The sequence below is a fragment of the Fusarium proliferatum genome, assembly GCF_900067095.1.
Source record: "Fusarium proliferatum ET1 genome assembly, contig: FPRO_scaffold015, whole genome shotgun sequence".
Lineage (NCBI taxonomy): Eukaryota > Fungi > Ascomycota > Sordariomycetes > Hypocreales > Nectriaceae > Fusarium > Fusarium proliferatum.
In genome coordinates, this window is record NW_022194804.1 from 702,799 (window position 1) to 718,327 (window position 15,529).

The 15,529-nt window shown below is 47.6% G+C and overlaps 7 protein-coding genes across 7 annotated transcripts; 4 read left to right on the plus strand and 3 right to left on the minus strand.

The window, feature by feature from the left end:
• Nucleotides 1–628: 628 nt before the first annotated feature.
• On the plus strand, nt 629–1,273 carry FPRO_12549 (uncharacterized protein; the record flags this gene model as incomplete). Its single annotated transcript, XM_031224358.1, has 1 exon — nt 629–1,273. The coding sequence occupies one exon, from the start codon at nt 629–631 to the stop codon at nt 1,271–1,273; it is 645 nt and encodes a 214-aa protein (XP_031089625.1).
• A 1,427-nt stretch (nt 1,274–2,700) lies between these two features.
• On the minus strand, nt 2,701–3,029 carry FPRO_12550 (uncharacterized protein; the record flags this gene model as incomplete). The annotated part of the gene is made up of 2 exons (XM_031224360.1): nt 2,701–2,958; nt 3,012–3,029. 2 exons carry the CDS (start codon nt 3,027–3,029, stop codon nt 2,701–2,703), a joined length of 276 nt encoding a protein of 91 aa, XP_031089626.1.
• Nucleotides 3,030–3,098: 69 nt separating this feature from the next.
• Nucleotides 3,099–3,647, minus strand: FPRO_12551 (uncharacterized protein; the record flags this gene model as incomplete). The annotated part of the gene is made up of 1 exon (XM_031224361.1): nt 3,099–3,647. The coding sequence occupies one exon, from the start codon at nt 3,645–3,647 to the stop codon at nt 3,099–3,101; it is 549 nt and encodes a 182-aa protein (XP_031089627.1).
• Nucleotides 3,648–4,807: 1,160 nt separating this feature from the next.
• FPRO_12552 (uncharacterized protein) lies at nt 4,808–5,236 on the minus strand (the record flags this gene model as incomplete). The annotated part of the gene is made up of 1 exon (XM_031224362.1): nt 4,808–5,236. One exon carries the CDS (start codon nt 5,234–5,236, stop codon nt 4,808–4,810), a length of 429 nt encoding a protein of 142 aa, XP_031089628.1.
• Nucleotides 5,237–7,109: 1,873 nt separating this feature from the next.
• FPRO_12553 (uncharacterized protein) lies at nt 7,110–8,804 on the plus strand (the record flags this gene model as incomplete). The annotated part of the gene is made up of 1 exon (XM_031224363.1): nt 7,110–8,804. One exon carries the CDS (start codon nt 7,110–7,112, stop codon nt 8,802–8,804), a length of 1,695 nt encoding a protein of 564 aa, XP_031089629.1.
• Nucleotides 8,805–9,949: 1,145 nt separating this feature from the next.
• FPRO_12554 (uncharacterized protein) lies at nt 9,950–11,032 on the plus strand (the record flags this gene model as incomplete). The annotated part of the gene is made up of 1 exon (XM_031224364.1): nt 9,950–11,032. One exon carries the CDS (start codon nt 9,950–9,952, stop codon nt 11,030–11,032), a length of 1,083 nt encoding a protein of 360 aa, XP_031089630.1.
• A 470-nt stretch (nt 11,033–11,502) lies between these two features.
• On the plus strand, nt 11,503–14,898 carry FPRO_12555 (uncharacterized protein; the record flags this gene model as incomplete). The annotated part of the gene is made up of 3 exons (XM_031224365.1): nt 11,503–12,487; nt 12,617–13,430; nt 13,488–14,898. The coding sequence occupies 3 exons, from the start codon at nt 11,503–11,505 to the stop codon at nt 14,896–14,898; spliced, it is 3,210 nt and encodes a 1,069-aa protein (XP_031089631.1).
• Nucleotides 14,899–15,529: the final 631 nt, after the last annotated feature.

Sequence of the window (15,529 nt, forward strand, 5' to 3'; positions counted from 1 at the left end):
CAGCTCTCAAGCTTAACATAGCCCTTTTTCGATTTGGCGCTCTCACGTCCCATATCGTAAAAGAGAACCTCTTCTTATTCCCAAGTATAGGAGAGGATGGCGTATTCAGGCATATTATTGTCAGTGAGGAACTCGAGCTGGATGGTTTTGGTGTTAACAAGTCGCATAGTTAATAATGTGCGGGGAAATTACCCTGCATAAGGATGGGGTTCGATAAGCATTATCTAAGGTTAGCCAGGCTTGCAAGGCCGACGGATCCAGATAGTGGGGCAAATCCAACCGCTAAAATTCTGTTATTAATCCCCTCACCTGTTACTACCTTATCACGCCCAAAGAAACACAACCACTGTCTGCCATATTTATAGACACTAACTTGGACCTGTATAAAAGCCTGCTCGACCTCGGTCCTGTTGAGCGTCATGAACGTTTGCTCCATCTTCCTCGATCTGAACGTTTCAGGGTCGCGAGTATTGTTGAGCGCGAAAAACTGAATCAAAGGCTGCAAGAAAAGTTAGCAGGCAGGGATCTTGTTGGTATGGCGCTGAGCAACCCCTCCGAGTTCCATAACAGTGTCCTCTTACAAAACGCGTTGCTTGGCAGAACTTCTTTTTATCCTGATGAGGCCAAAATGATACAGCGCATCGTAGGTGCACAGTACAGCGGAGAGGGTTTATTCGACAAAATCGCGAACTTTGACCAGAAATATTACATCACTATGCCAATCGATGCGTGGAGGCTAGTCTACTGTGACTTGTACTATATCGACGGAACCAATAGCTGCTCACTACAAGACATTTATGAGAGCCGTCTTCGGGAGGAAGAACTTCAAACTCCTGCGGCACGAGCTAGAGAGAATATACGCCGTGACGTGATCAAGGTGGCACGAAGGAATGCGAAATGGGTGCTCTCAGAGCTTGATCGACATTCGGATGAGGAAAAAGCACAGCCCCTTGAGGACTTTGGGGAAACGGTTCGTGCCATATGGAAGCGAGCGTCTCATGCGCCACCAGCTTGGATAGAAGAGATTCTTCGGGCTCAGCAGCCCTGGGGATTTGTCTACTACAAAGCCAAAGAAGTCAAAGAGCCATATGATCTTAGGTGGGATTCACTCTTGGATATGGTCAACAAAGGCCCGATGCCTTCCTTAGATAGGGACATGAGAGAAGCAACCTACTTCAGTATCCATTGCCAGAGAAAACGCAGTGAACTGAGACAGTCTCTAGTAGCGGCGAAAAGTACCAAGGCCGAGTTAAGGTATCCGTCTATTCCCTGAATGCGTGGTTCTATGCTGCGCGGTGGGAGGGCGTAAGCCTTCGAGATATGTGGCTTAAGGCACAAACACTCGAGGATGATATATGGATATGCTATACAATGGAGATGGAGCAGTGGGATCATGAACCGTATGTATGAAACATGAAACATGGTCTAAACCTATCGATAGCAGCAGGACCTGGCAGCCTATGCTAAGTATGGGCTTACTATAATATACTCCAGCTGGAATCAAGACGACGCGATTGGGTTTTTGCGTCACAAGAAAAGCATCTACATTACGTATGAGAAGATATGAACTTTATGTTGCATGCTAAAGCATTATCGTAAAGACTGACACAGATGAGTGACAGTCATGAACCATGCCATTTACAAAGTTCGTGGGTCGTCACGTATATAATTAGCTGCCGAAAAGGACTCAAACACTTGTTCTCTTGAGGAAATAAAACAAACTACGGATCAAAGGCTCGAGCTTTCTCACCCATCGCAAACTGTCTAACACGGTTCAAATACAGCAGAAAGTCAAACACCTCACCGGAACGACTAACTGAGCTTCGCAGTGTTACAATGGCCCCTTGCCCAGGGGAATCATGCAAATGAACTGAGTGAATTGCCTCCCAAGCTTTGTCTATGGCAGAGCTCCAAGGCGGATATGTATCCTGTTGGTGACTTGGAGCTGATGCACTCACTACTATTTTACTTCACTAAACATTAACTCGGTCAATTTTGGCATAACATGATATGCATGCAAATTACTATTTCCTATCAAAAGTACTACTACACATATCGTCGCTTCGCTCCGAGCCATTATCAAAAGGCCACAATGACGCGCATTGCATGAGATGGCGGAGCTATGGGCGTGGGGGAGAATGTGTAGCAATGCAGACTGAGTGGTGATATAAACGGATGCATTACTCATGTCTGCAGATCGGTCAGTTTGGGCACGTATTTGACCTCTGCGATGACGGACTCACAGATACTCTATACAGAATATGTTTCGTCGCTCTGTCGCATTCGTAATGCCTGACTGTGTGTCTGTCGGAATTCGAATGGTTCGTAGGTAGCACCGGCGGGTGTATTGGCAGTTGCCCAGTTGTCCAGACAGCTGTGTTAGAATACCAACCAAAGAGTCACCATCTAGGTTTTCCTCTTATTAGCCTTATGCTGTAGCAATTAGTCAGACATCTTAGTATAATGTCTAAGTTGTGAGCTTGAAGTGTTATTTGCCGCTGAGACATACGGCTGAGAGCTTAATCCAGCCGAGAGAACCTAGGCTGAAAGCTTGAACCAGCCGAGAGAACCTAGTTAGAATACCAAGGTCAATCACGCTGAATTCACCGCTCCATGAGCCATTATCTATCACCCATGATCCAGCGGCATATAGCAGCATTCCAGGCCTTGGCACTATCTGTCTCCTCCTCGGGTTCCATGTTATCGCCCTTCCTTCTCTCCTCGTGGTGTCTCCTCCGGCGCCCGTGTCTTAAGACCAGCGAGCAATTGTCCTGCGACTCGCTCTGAGAAGGTCGCATGCGGTTCGAAGGGGACCTGGATGTGCTGGATCGCTGGCCAGACAAGATTGTCCATGTCTTCGGTCGGGTTGTCGAGAGCGTGGAGGATTTTCGAGGGGATGTCGGCTCGGAAGACGTGCGCGTGCGTCTTGTCAGAGGCTTTTGTTGCGAATAATCGGGTCTGAAAGATACTTGTCAGTAGGAAGAGTAACAGGGAACTGGGGTCTGGCGTACAAAATAGGCTTCTGTCATGCTTTTCCGCCTCTTCCATTGCAGTTGAGCCAGCGAGAGTAGAACGCAGACCAAGTATGGGTCTTCAAATCACAGCGCCGGAGTCAGCTTTCGCAATTTGCGCTGGTAGAGTCTCTCAACGGGAAGATTGGAGGCGCCAGGAACGGGATGACTTTTGGGCACTCGGGCTTGTTCTCGCTGCTTGATAAGTACATCGTAATGAAAGCACCCAATAACGGGCTTCTGCTCAAATTTGTGTACGTCGTCCGATTCGAAAACCTTGCATGTGGGCATATGAAGCCAGAGTCCGTTATAGAAGAAGGGAGTTCGACGTAGGCAGGAGATCACGCCATAAGGATGCATCAGCTGCGCGAAGGAGGCGAACTTAGTGTGGGCATATTGGACATTCAAAATCGAGTGGATGAGATCCTGTGTGAGGTCTGGTCCACCGTGGCTGGCGGACGGAGGAGCAGGCGGCAGCGGGAATGGCGGAGGGGCACTGGAGGAGTCAAGGTGCTCGAAATGGCAGTGCAATACTTGAAGGTGCTTTGAGGTCCAGAAAATAGGTTGAACAAAGAAGCGTGGATTCTCGACGCATAGTCTATACAGAGACTTTGTTATCGGTGCCTGTTGTTCCATCCCGCCCGCGTCTACCATAAGAAAGCAGAATAAATGTTGTTGGCGATGATGTTTGTTTTTGGCGATCACCCTCACGCAAGAGCAGCGCGCAGGCACTTATTTAAACGCATTTAAAGTTAGTTATCAGGATACCAAGTTCTTCGGCTGAAAGTAAGATATTAGGCAACAATGAGGGCGATGACTATGTGTTGATTGTTGCTGTTTGCCTTTGTGCTCTGGGGCTAAAGCTTCTTTTAAACTCTCAACTATATCACAGCCACTGAGCATCGCGCGTTGTGAATTCGGCGGAGGCGTGGCGGAAATAATTTTCTCCACTGACGGGAGCCATGGAATGAGGACGGTCAACTCAGTTGCGAGGTGTAGCTAGGACCGCCAGATCCGTCGCTGCTCTGGTTCCTTTATCGTTAAAAATGCCACGGAGACGAGGTTAGTTCTTGACGGCTGTCGAAGCAGTCCACATCTAGGAAGTGAGTGCCATGGTACATCAAGGCCAGCCCACATCCTCCAAGAAAGTCCTTGATTTCCTGTCTCTTGAAGCCTTCAACACGCCACGTGTGCTATTCGTATGCGGGGAGCACGCCGTGTGCTGTCGACAAGATGATGACCCGTCAGGCTAACGGCCGGCGACGACTACAGTTGTTTCCAGAGGCTTGGAGGTAGTCGATGAAGAGGGACCTGTTGGAGTGCTTCAGCGCGGCCTTGAGCTGGGTGTCAAATATACTCGCAGACGTCACGCTTCCGAAGTATTTACCTGACATCCAGGTCTTTGGTGTGAATATCGTCGAAAATTAGGAAAGGTGTTAACCTAGATTCATCAAAAGAGAATCTAAGTTTACGACAATTTACCCAAATCTCTTCATCCGCTAGGATCAATGTTTCGCGTTTTCTTGCTGTCAAAAGTGGTGCCACTTGTTCCATATCCCCCTGATAGCTTGTCCACCCTCGCAACTTGGGCCAGATTCGTCGGAGTCAGAACAGGTACTGAGATCCGAATGGCTGGGTGCAGTAGCTAATCAAGTTCAAGACCCGCGTGATGAGCAGCACAAAGCTACCTTCAGAGGGGAGGTCTTCCGCTGCCACTTGTTCCATGAACTCGCTGACAGTGCTGCCTTCGCGGCTTGTGCCAGAGCCTTCGGAGTCATCATACGTATAGGTAGGTGCTAAGATGCTTCTTCTGGGCCTCTTCCGTAGGGGAGTGACTCGGTTGCCGTTGTCGTATTAGCAGCATTAGCTGCTTTGTGCTTGTATGCAGTGACGATGGCCAGGGCAGCCCAAATCTCTCTAAGTTTGGTGCCGTATTCGCCGACTAGGTAGTGTTTGCTGATATAGGGGTCTTCCTTCTCAGGGCCATTGACAAACTCCTCAATCTGGCTGAGGGCTCTCTTGCTGAGATAGGGGTCCAAGCTGAAAGTCTCATCCTCAAATTCGGGGAGTAGACTACCCCGCTTTGGCGAAGCGACGACGTCGCATATAAGGAGCTGATGCGTGCTCCAATTACTGCCGCTTTTGTTGAGGTGGCTAACCGAGAGGAGAGGATGAGATACAGTAGCCAACCTCGACTTCAATACTAAACGACAGCTCATGAGCATTGCGGTGCCCGGTATAGTCCCATTGTGGCCATTGACGATGGCGGTCTGACTCTCAGGTCAGATATGCGAAGGGATGGAATCATGAAACCGGAAATCACAGCGGCGCTACTGGAGGTAAAGAAGTGCCTTCCAGTTAAAGGTAGTTGCTCTGTGTCAGATAACTGGCTCAGCGAGATGTCTTGGATCAAGAGATGGTCTAAACTTAGGGTCGATGTTGGACTAAATTCATCTAAGGGCACCCTAAGCTTAGGGTAGTTTACCTAAGTCTCTTCGTCCTTTATGATCAACATTTCGCTTTTTTCTCGTAGCCCACAAATGGTATTGGGATGCAGATACAATTTACGAATAATTGACGTGGTAAAGCACGTAGCTTGTGAGTAGATGACAGTTGATACCCCTGAAATGGCCTCCTTTTTGCTGTCTGAAAGGTCAAAAAGTAACAAACAAAGGTGAAGATAAAGAAACGAAGCGAGACGTAACAAGAGAAGAATTCCAATGGTAGACCAAAATGCAGTGTTTGTGCTGATAGGGTCCCCACGGTGCAGCGTGAATAGATGACAGCCTGGTGCCGATAAGATAAGCGAGATGGATTTCCCGCCGATCTACAGGGTAGCCAACTGGAATAAAACATCATGAACAAGCCGCTTTGATCAGGTCAAGGAGCAGCACGAAGGGCAATATTTCACCTTGTCCGCCTCAGTGAGTGCCTTGAGTTCCATATGATTTCAGTCCTTGCAGCAAAGCTTGAGGCACCTATCAGCTTCCGCTATCGGCCAGGACAATCCATTCATAAACAATCAAAAGATCATCTCGTTTGGAGACCGGACGGAATGGTGCGAAACAAGGCTTAGGAATTCACGATGGGCAAATGACTCTGAAATTCGATACGGGAATCGTGCATTGCTGAGTATGGATGTCAGGGAGACACTTCCCGCGGCCTAGATGTGTCTTACAGTTTGATCTCCTGATGACAAGTTTCCTGGACATGATTGCTGGACGTCCGGGCGTTTCAGATACTGCCGGTTATCCGAGCGCCAGTATCGAACAAGCCGCCTTATCGGGCCTGTCAAACATGTTAGCGTGGTTCGGTAAAGTAGATTTTGGCGAACCTGAAACGGCCCACGTAATGTTAGCGGCGAAATAAGCTTTGCTGTCTCTGTAAGCGATGATTGATTTCGATAAGGACTGAAAAATGGGCAGACATCGTCTAAATCAAAGTGGATAAAGGAAACATCCACCTGTATCTAATATCACGTTCTTGGGATTCGGGTAACACAATGAGTAAATATGTGCAGGATTCATAACATATTTGGTTAAAAATCTCAAAGTTTCCATCATATAGATCAAATGCATTATAGATCTTATGGTCTGCAATCTGCATACTATATTTCAAGGCGTCGCCCCTTCTGATCCTGGCATCCCTACAAAGCTCATTCCCAATGATGCAACACACATTTCTCAACAGAGTCTGGCCATCCTGGTCGGAGTAGACGGCAACGGCAGTCTTTTGCGTTGCGTTATTCTAAGCCCCTCGAATTTTACAAGAGCCTCAAAAATGCCAAAATGTGCTGCGTCTAACTGTGCCGTCTTCCGGACACCCCTGCTGGCTGCTGGGATGGTACGGAATTGCTGGTGAGCTGAACAGTATTACTTCCCCGCTTGATGAGAGAGCTAATTACTTTTGATGTTGGGCATTCTTCTTTAATAGAAGTGGACTGTTGCGCATCTAGCTAGAGTGCTATCTCACTCTTCACTCTTTCGTTGTGTGCTCATCATTGCTTCTTTGTACATTCATTTCCATTTTCTTGATTCGTTTCCTTGGGCAAAACATTTCTTTCACTTATAAATTATCACGCACTCATTATCAGGCAACATGCTCTTCTCACTCGTTCTTCCCACTCTTGCCTTTCAAGCCAGCCTGGCGCTCGGCGATGCATCCGTTACTGTCAACACCAACAAGAAACTCCAAGTCATTGATGGCTTTGGCGTCTCCGAAGCCTACGGCCACGCCAAACAATTCCAAAATCTCGGCCCCGGCCCGCAGAAACAGGGCCTGGATCTTCTCTTCAACACTACAACCGGCGCGGGCCTATCCATCATCCGAAACAAGATCGGCTGCGATGCTTCCAACTCCATCACGAGCACCAACACCGACAATCCCGAGAAGCAACCTGTTTTCCATTTCGATGGCGACGATGATGGTCAGGTATGGTTCAGCAAACAGGCCATGAGTTACGGTGTAGATACTATCTATGCCAATGCTTGGTCTGCGCCTGTATATATGAAGTCAGCTACGAGTATGGGTCGTCTGTGCGGTACTACTGGTGTGTCGTGCTCATCTGGAGACTGGAGACAACGTTACGTTGAGATGATAGCCCAGTACCTATCCTACTACAAGGAGGCTGGAATCCCTGTTTCGCACGTTGGCTTCCTCAATGAAGGTGATGGCTCGGACTTTATGCTCTCAACTGCTGAGCAGGCTGCAGATGTCATTCCCCTTTTACACAGCGCTTTGCAATCCAAGGGCCTTGCTGATATCAAGATGACGTGCTGTGACAACATCGGTTGGAGGTCACAGATGGACTACACCGCGAAGCTGGCTGAGCTTGACGTGGAGAAGTATCTGTCTGTCATCACATCGCACGAGTACTCTAGCAGCCCAGATCAGCCCATGAATACTACCCTGCCAACTTGGATGTCTGAGGGAGCTGCCAATGACCAGGCGTTTGCCACAGCGTGGTACGTCAACGGCGGTTCCAACGAAGGTTTCACGTGGGCTGTCAAGATCGCACAGGGCATCGTCAATGCTGACCTCTCGGCGTATATCTACTGGGAGGGCGTTGAGACCAACAACAAGGGATCTCTTTCTCACGTCGTCGACACGGACGGCAGCAAGTTCACCGTGTCTTCAATTCTTTGGGCTATTGCTCACTGGTCGCGCCACATTCGCCCTGGCGCACATAGGCTTTCGACTTCAGGTGTTGTCCAAGACACGATTGTTGGTGCATTTGAGAATGTTGATGGGAGTGTAGTCATGGTGCTTACCAACTCTGGCACTGCTGCTCAGACTGTCGACTTGGGCGTTTCAGGAAGTACTTTCGCGACAGCTCAAGCTTTCACTTCGGATGCTGAGGCACAGATGGTCGACACCAAGGTGACCGTTTCCGACGGAAATGTCAAGGTTACAGTCCCGGCGCACGGTGTCGTCACTGTGAAGCTCACAAGCGCAAAGAGCTCGAAACCTGTTTCAACTGCTGTTTCTTTGCAATCTGCTCCCACGCCCACTAGTGGTAAGCACAGCGTGGTGAACCAAAAGCACTCTTCAACAACACTCTCGATCGTCAAAGCTCCAACTTCTACTCACACTACCTCTATCGTTGAGTCAGCCAAGGCGGCAAAATACCCTGTCCCCCCTGTAACGACCAAGGGCTCTGCAAAAAGTGTTCCCACGAAGGTTGCCAAGAAGAGCGCTACAAAGAAGGGTTCCCAGCGATCACACAGTGCCCATGGTGCCTCACATCATCGATGCCGCCATGGTAGTCACCGTCGTGGTCACTGCACCAAGTGATTCTTAGCAAGGAATGCTTCTGTTTCCAGCAAAGATGCATGTAGCCTTCGATTTTGGGAAACATTTAAGCGATTTCCTGAGCTTTATAATTCTTCAAACCTTTCCTTCACTTGTACTTATAGTTTGCGCCTGGGATGCGCTTGGAAATATTTGTCTTTGACTAGCAGTTCAAGACGAGTGGGCAGCGATTCGTATCTGGATGTAGAGCATGACTTAACAGTCCATATATCAATAACTGGTCTAAATCGAAATAACCTATGATCAAAAAGTTTGTCAATCAAGTGACCTACCGACATCAGGAGTAGACCAATCATTCACTACAAAGTCTCAGCTCTGCAGACATAGTCATCAATCGCCACAGCTGCAATGCGCTCTCGAATCTATAGAAAATGAGAGGGTCGCTAGTTGTCAATCTGCAGCAGTTTCAGGGATCTATAGGCAGAGCTTGTGCTTACTGTACCACAAGTAGTATTGAAGGCAGTCCAAAACTGTTTAGACATGTGTCCAAAAACGGGGCCAAGAGAGACACCAAGACTAGTCCTAGACAAAGGGCATAAGAGAATATTACACATTAATATAGGATACTTAAATAAACTTGACAAAATGTATCTTAAATCTAGTAAATATATTCCACATTGGCAATAATTTATACAATTTGTTGTTATTCCTTAGGTGTAAGGTCTTGCATTTTCGTTCCTCTCCCATCTATCCAGGACCGGTATTGTTTATGGTTCTATCTCTCTATTGGCGCGGCTTTGTCATAGCGCAGAGTATCTTGCTGGAGTCTTTAAGACTGGCGCGGGTTAGTAGGTCATGAGGCCTGAATTCTCGTATAACAGTAGGAGACATGCTATTCGCTCGGCTATAGCAAAGACGCCTGAAAAATAAACATTGATGAACCAATGCGGGGAAGTGGAATCTGGGGTCATGTCGATCAAATTATCCGATCCAATCACTCGGCTTAAGCTTAGTGTCTTTATGTGTAACGTGAGAACTTTATACTCTTATTCAGAAGTGATCTTCAATAGCGATGTCATAGCGCAAGTGGGACTTTTCTCCAGCTACAACTATAAGAAGTCAAACATATTGCACTCCCTTAATTTGGGTCTACCAGAACAACTTATTCTGCTACATCTTCTTTGACAATGTTATCTATACTCAACCCATCCATCATTCTTAGCGCTTTGGCGGTCTTGCCGATCCTCACCTCTGCGTCGCCTACAGGTGCCATATCAAGTGGACCGCAAGCTGCGAAGAGGGAGATTAGTTGCAACTCCAACTATGAAGGCTACGCCTTTCTCTACTTCAGCAACCGCGATGAAAACATTTATCTGGCTGCCAGTAACGGAAACGACGCCCTGTCCTTCACGGAGCTCAATAATGGCAAGCCCATCTTGACATCCACCAAAGGCGATGGTGGAGTCCGCGATCCCTTCATCCTGAGGTCGCATGAGGGAGACAAATTCTACATCTTGGCGACTGATCTTTGCATCGGCTGCGGCACCAGCTGGGGAGACGCCCAACGCTTTGGCAGTCGATACCTCGAGATCTGGGAGTCAAAAGACCTCATCAATTGGAGTGCCCAGCGTCACGTTGAGGTCTCGCCAGATAACTACGGCAATACTTGGGCACCCGAAGCTTATTATGATGATGAACTAAAGACCTATGTTGTCTACTGGGCGTCTGGTATCTATGATAATGAGGCAAACCCCAATCATGATCCTATCGAGTACCAGCGTATGGTGTACGCTACGACGGATGATTTTATCACGTTCAGCGAGCCAAAGATCTGGCAAGATGAACCTCCGAATGGCCGCATTGACTCTACTGTTATCAAGGAGGATGGCGTCTATTATCGTTTCACAAAGGCTACAATCGATGGCTGTGCGGATATTGTAGAGGAAAGCAGTTCTTCATTGACTGCAGGGCTATCCGACTGGCATCGGATTGCAAGCTGTATCGGAAAGAACGCGGGAACGCAAGAGGTGGAAGGGCCTTCGATCTTCAAGACCAACTGCGGGGATGTCAGTGGTGCTAGGTATATTCTCCTTGCTGATGAGTTTGGCGGCAATGGTTATGTCCCGCTCGAGTCAAGCGACCTCGCTGGTGGGAAGTGGACACTGCGTACGGGGTATAAATACCCTGAGTCTCCTCGTCATGGCACCATAATCCCCGTGACTTTGGAGGAATTGGAAGGCATCCAGAAGGCTTTTGCCAACACGGCCTGAGTGCACAACCTTTAGTAGCTGAATAGTTAGTCATTTATGTCGAGATTTGATTATGGAAAGGGTATAGGCCCACACCTTTGAGAATTGTATCTAGTAACAAGGTGACATCGTGCGCTCTGATGACCTGTCGTATTGCAGGGTTGTATTTTTGATTTTCAGCGAATCTTTGACTGTTTGGATGTTTTGTAGCGTGATAAGAGAGATCAAGAGAAGTGGCACAGAAGTTGCAAAAATGGCTCTTTGAAAGATCGAGAGTCGTAGTGTTAATCTCTCTAATCTAAGCTAGTACATTTGCAGTGAAGGTTTTTAGTCCAATAAGATTGTCAGCGTTGTTGCCTCGGCGGCTGCAGGACGAATCAGGAAGAGAAATTGATAGCTGACCAAATCAGGCTGCGGTGAGAGCGGGGTTTGAAAATCACAGACATCGTTCGAGTTCTCACCGCAAACATATCAAGGCAATATCGCCAGTCATGTCCAACCCGCACGACTACATAGTGGGGTGGATTTGTGCCCTACATATTGAATATGTTGCTGCGAAAACGTTCCTCGACGAAAAACACGAGCCGCCGGAGTTTGTATCAACAAATGATAACAATCTTTATACCCTAGGCAAGATTGGGAAACACAACACCGTGATTGCCGTCCTTCCTCATGGAGAATATGGCATAGCGCCTGCTGCTAGCGTAGCAAGAGATATGCTCCATAGCTTTCCCAATATCAGGATTGGGTTGATGGTTGGTACTGGTGGCGGCGCGCCCAGTCCGAAACACGATATCCGTCTTGGGGATATCGTCGTGAGTACTTCAGACAATGTAAAGCACGGTGGTGTATTCAATTTCGATCATGGAAAGGTCATACAAGGTCAACCATTCAAGGAGTCAGGATTTCTAAATCGGCCGCCTATGGTACTGCGAACAGCTATGCAGGGACTTAGGTCTGAACATGAGGCCGAAGGGCATCAGCTTGAACGCGACATCAACGAAATTTTAGACCACAAAGGGAGACTGCGCAAGAAGTATGGAAGGCCTCAGGCGATTACTGATCGACTTTACCAACCTTGGGTGCTCCACCAGCCGCATGATGACCCGAACTGTGACCATTGCAGCAACGATCCATCGAGCCTAATAGTCCGCGCTGAAAGGACTAGCGACGAGGATAATCCGGCAATTCACTACGGCCTCATTGCATCATCGAACAAGCTGATGAAGGACGCTACTATCCGCGATGAACTTGCGAAGAAAGGTGTTCTTTGCTTCGAAACAGAAGCAGCAGGTGTAATGAATCACTTCCCCTGCCTGGTCATTCGTGGTATCTGTAACTATGCCGATACGCACAAAAATGACCAATGGCAAGGCTATGCAGCGATGACTGCTGCTGCATATGCCAAGGATCTCCTCTGTCAAATTCATCCCAACAGGGCTGAAGCTGAGGCCAAGATCAGCGACGTACTTTCAGGTCAGTAATAATAATACATCGGTAGTCTATGAGAGATATACTTGTATTTTAGTAAGCTGCTGGACACTTATGGCTTGAGACTTGACCTCCCTTATTGTATTGGCAACTGACATGTTGGTGATTTGATAGGCATACAGAACGAGGTCACAGCAACCTCTAGAAAGGTCAACACGATTATTCATCATCACCAAACCCAGGAGAACAAAGACATCTTGCAGTGGCTCACTCCTGCTAATTATAGTCTTCTTCAAAGCGACAATATCGGACGGCGCCACCCGGGAACTGGTCAATGGTTTATTAATTCATCCGAGTTCTGCCATTGGCGGGACAGCCCTAATCAAACTCTTTTCTGTCCGGGTATTCCAGGCGCTGGAAAAACATTCCTTACGTCAATTGTTATTGAAAGCTTAGAAGCACTTTTCTCCAAGGATAAGACTGTTAGTATTGCATATGTTTATTGCAACTTTCAGCGCCAGAACGATCAAACGGCAAAAGAGCTTGTAGCAAGCCTTCTTAAGCAACTTCTACAAAGTCTACCGACTATGCCAGAGAGTATCAAGCTACTCTATGAACGGCACAGGACCAAGGGGTCACCACCATCATTAGAAGATGTATCAAGCAACCTTCTATCTACCGCCAAACTATTTTCGAGGATCTTTATTATAATTGATGCCATCGATGAATGTTGCGCAACTGATGGTACTCAGACAAAGTTCCTAGAGGAGATATTTAAGCTGCAATTGCACTCCAAGGCCAACGTATTTGCCACCTCTAGGCCGATACCCGAGGTCAAAGATCAGTTCCAGACTAGTGTTGTACTTGAAATACGCGCTATAGACGAGGATGTTGAGAGGTTCCTCCGTGGCCACATGCCGCAAATGCCAGGTTTCTTTCGCCGAGAGAGACTAGAAGAGCTCGTTATAGACGAAATAGTTCGCTCTGTGTAAGGAATGTAAGTGGCATGTTTTTCAGGCCAAATAACCCTCGCTAAAGCTCTTAGGTTTCTTCTGGCCCGGCTTCATCTTGACTCTCTGCGTGACAAGATTTCGGTTGATACTGTCCACAAGGCTCTTGCAAAGTTACCAAGCGGCTCGGATGCCTACTTTCAAGCATATGACACTGCCATGGAGCGTATCTTGAGCCAATCGCCAAGTCACCGAGACCTGGCTAAGCGAGTTATTGCGTGGATTACCTGCGCATTGAGGCCACTTACTGTTGAAGAGCTTCGGCACGCCCTGGCTGTCGAGGTTGGCAAAGCGGAGCTTAACTGGGATGCATTACCGGAGACTAGTATCATCTTACAAGTATGTGTCGGACTCGTCACCGTTGGCGAAAGTGACGGGATTATCCGGCTTGTGCATTACACAACGCAGGAATACTTTGAGGAGACAGAAGATACCTGGTTTCCGGAAGCTGAGAATGAGATTACAATAACTTGCGTTACGTATCTGAACTTCCAAGAGTTCAAAGGTGGAATCTGTTCCACTGGTCAAGCTTTGAGGGAACGGCTGGATGAAAACCCACTTTTCCATTATGCTTCACATCATTGGGGTGATCACGCTCGGAACGCAACAAGTATCTGCAAAGGTGTTATTGAGTTTCTCAAGTCAGACTCGAACGTAGAGTCATCAGCTCAGTCGTTAATGGCTTGGGGAAGGTATTCTGGCAGTCAGAGAGTCCCGGAGAACATAAAGGGGCTGCATCTGGCAGCATACTTTGGGAATGTAGCAGAAGCCCAGATTCTTCTTCTCGAGAATGACCCTGATTTGAAAGATGGCCACAATAGAACGGCATTATTTTATGCGGCTGGTAACGGCCATAGCGCCGTCGTGGAACTACTTCTCGAGAACGGTGCCAATATTGATCGGAGAGATTCCTCGTTAAAAACGGCACTGTCCCGTGCGTGTATGGGGGAACACGCCACTACTGCAGGGATACTTCTTAAAAATCATGCTCAAGTGGATCCAGAAGATAGTGAAAATCAAACCCCTCTATCGTTTGCGGCTGAGATGGGACATGCAGCTATTGTTCAGCTGCTTCTTGATAATAATGCCGAAGTCGACTCGATGACTGATTATGGACGAACGCCATTACTATTAGCAGCTATGGAGGGACACATGAACATTGTTCAGCTGCTTCTTGCCAATGGTGCTGATGTTTACTGGAAGGATATTGATAACGAAACGGCTCTCTCGCTTGCGGTCTTTGACGGGCACACGGCTGTTGTCCAGCTGCTTCTCGATAATAACGCCGAAGTTGACTCAGAGAACATTTATGGAAAAACACCATTAAAAATAGCAACCGATCAGCGTCATGAGACAATTGTTCAGTTACTTCTCGACTATGGTGCTGATGCCAACCGGACTAGATCCACATTGCCGAGTGAAATAATCTGGGAGTCTGTTCTCTAAGGGTCCCTCCCAGACGTTGATTGAATCAGGTTTTCACCATTAGAGAGTCTTTGTACTCATGCTTATTTTGGGCGGCATTTACTGGCAGCGATGCATGAGGGCGGCAATGTCCGGCTTATGTGGGTATAACTGGAGGCTGAAGCCTCTTCTGGCCCCTCAACCTTATCACAGTGTGGGTGTAACATTTGAATTGTAGCTTTTTGTCATACAAGACATTATAATCTTTTACCTGATACTTTGAGACACAGTGATTCGCGAAGACAAGGTGAAGGAAGAACGCTTTATGTACCAACAAGCCTAGTAGAACAGACGACTTTTATCGATGGTGCGTGAGCCCAAGATTCAGGGAAGGTAACCGAAGATGCCGTGATTCCACAAACAAGTGTTTGCGAAGGAAGCTTGAGAGAATGGTAGTTTCCCAGAAGATGGTTGTTATTTTGATCAAATCCGAATGGGTGGCGGCATGGGCGAATATTTTGATCAAGACAGGGCTCTGGTTGGATAACTCAGTGGATCCATGGGGAAGTACTGAGGCTTTCCATCCCTTGCCGTCTACCCGAAAACCTAACCCAAAGAGCGTGGTCCTTGGTGAAACATATAATATTCGGCTACCGGCATAAGATGGATTTGA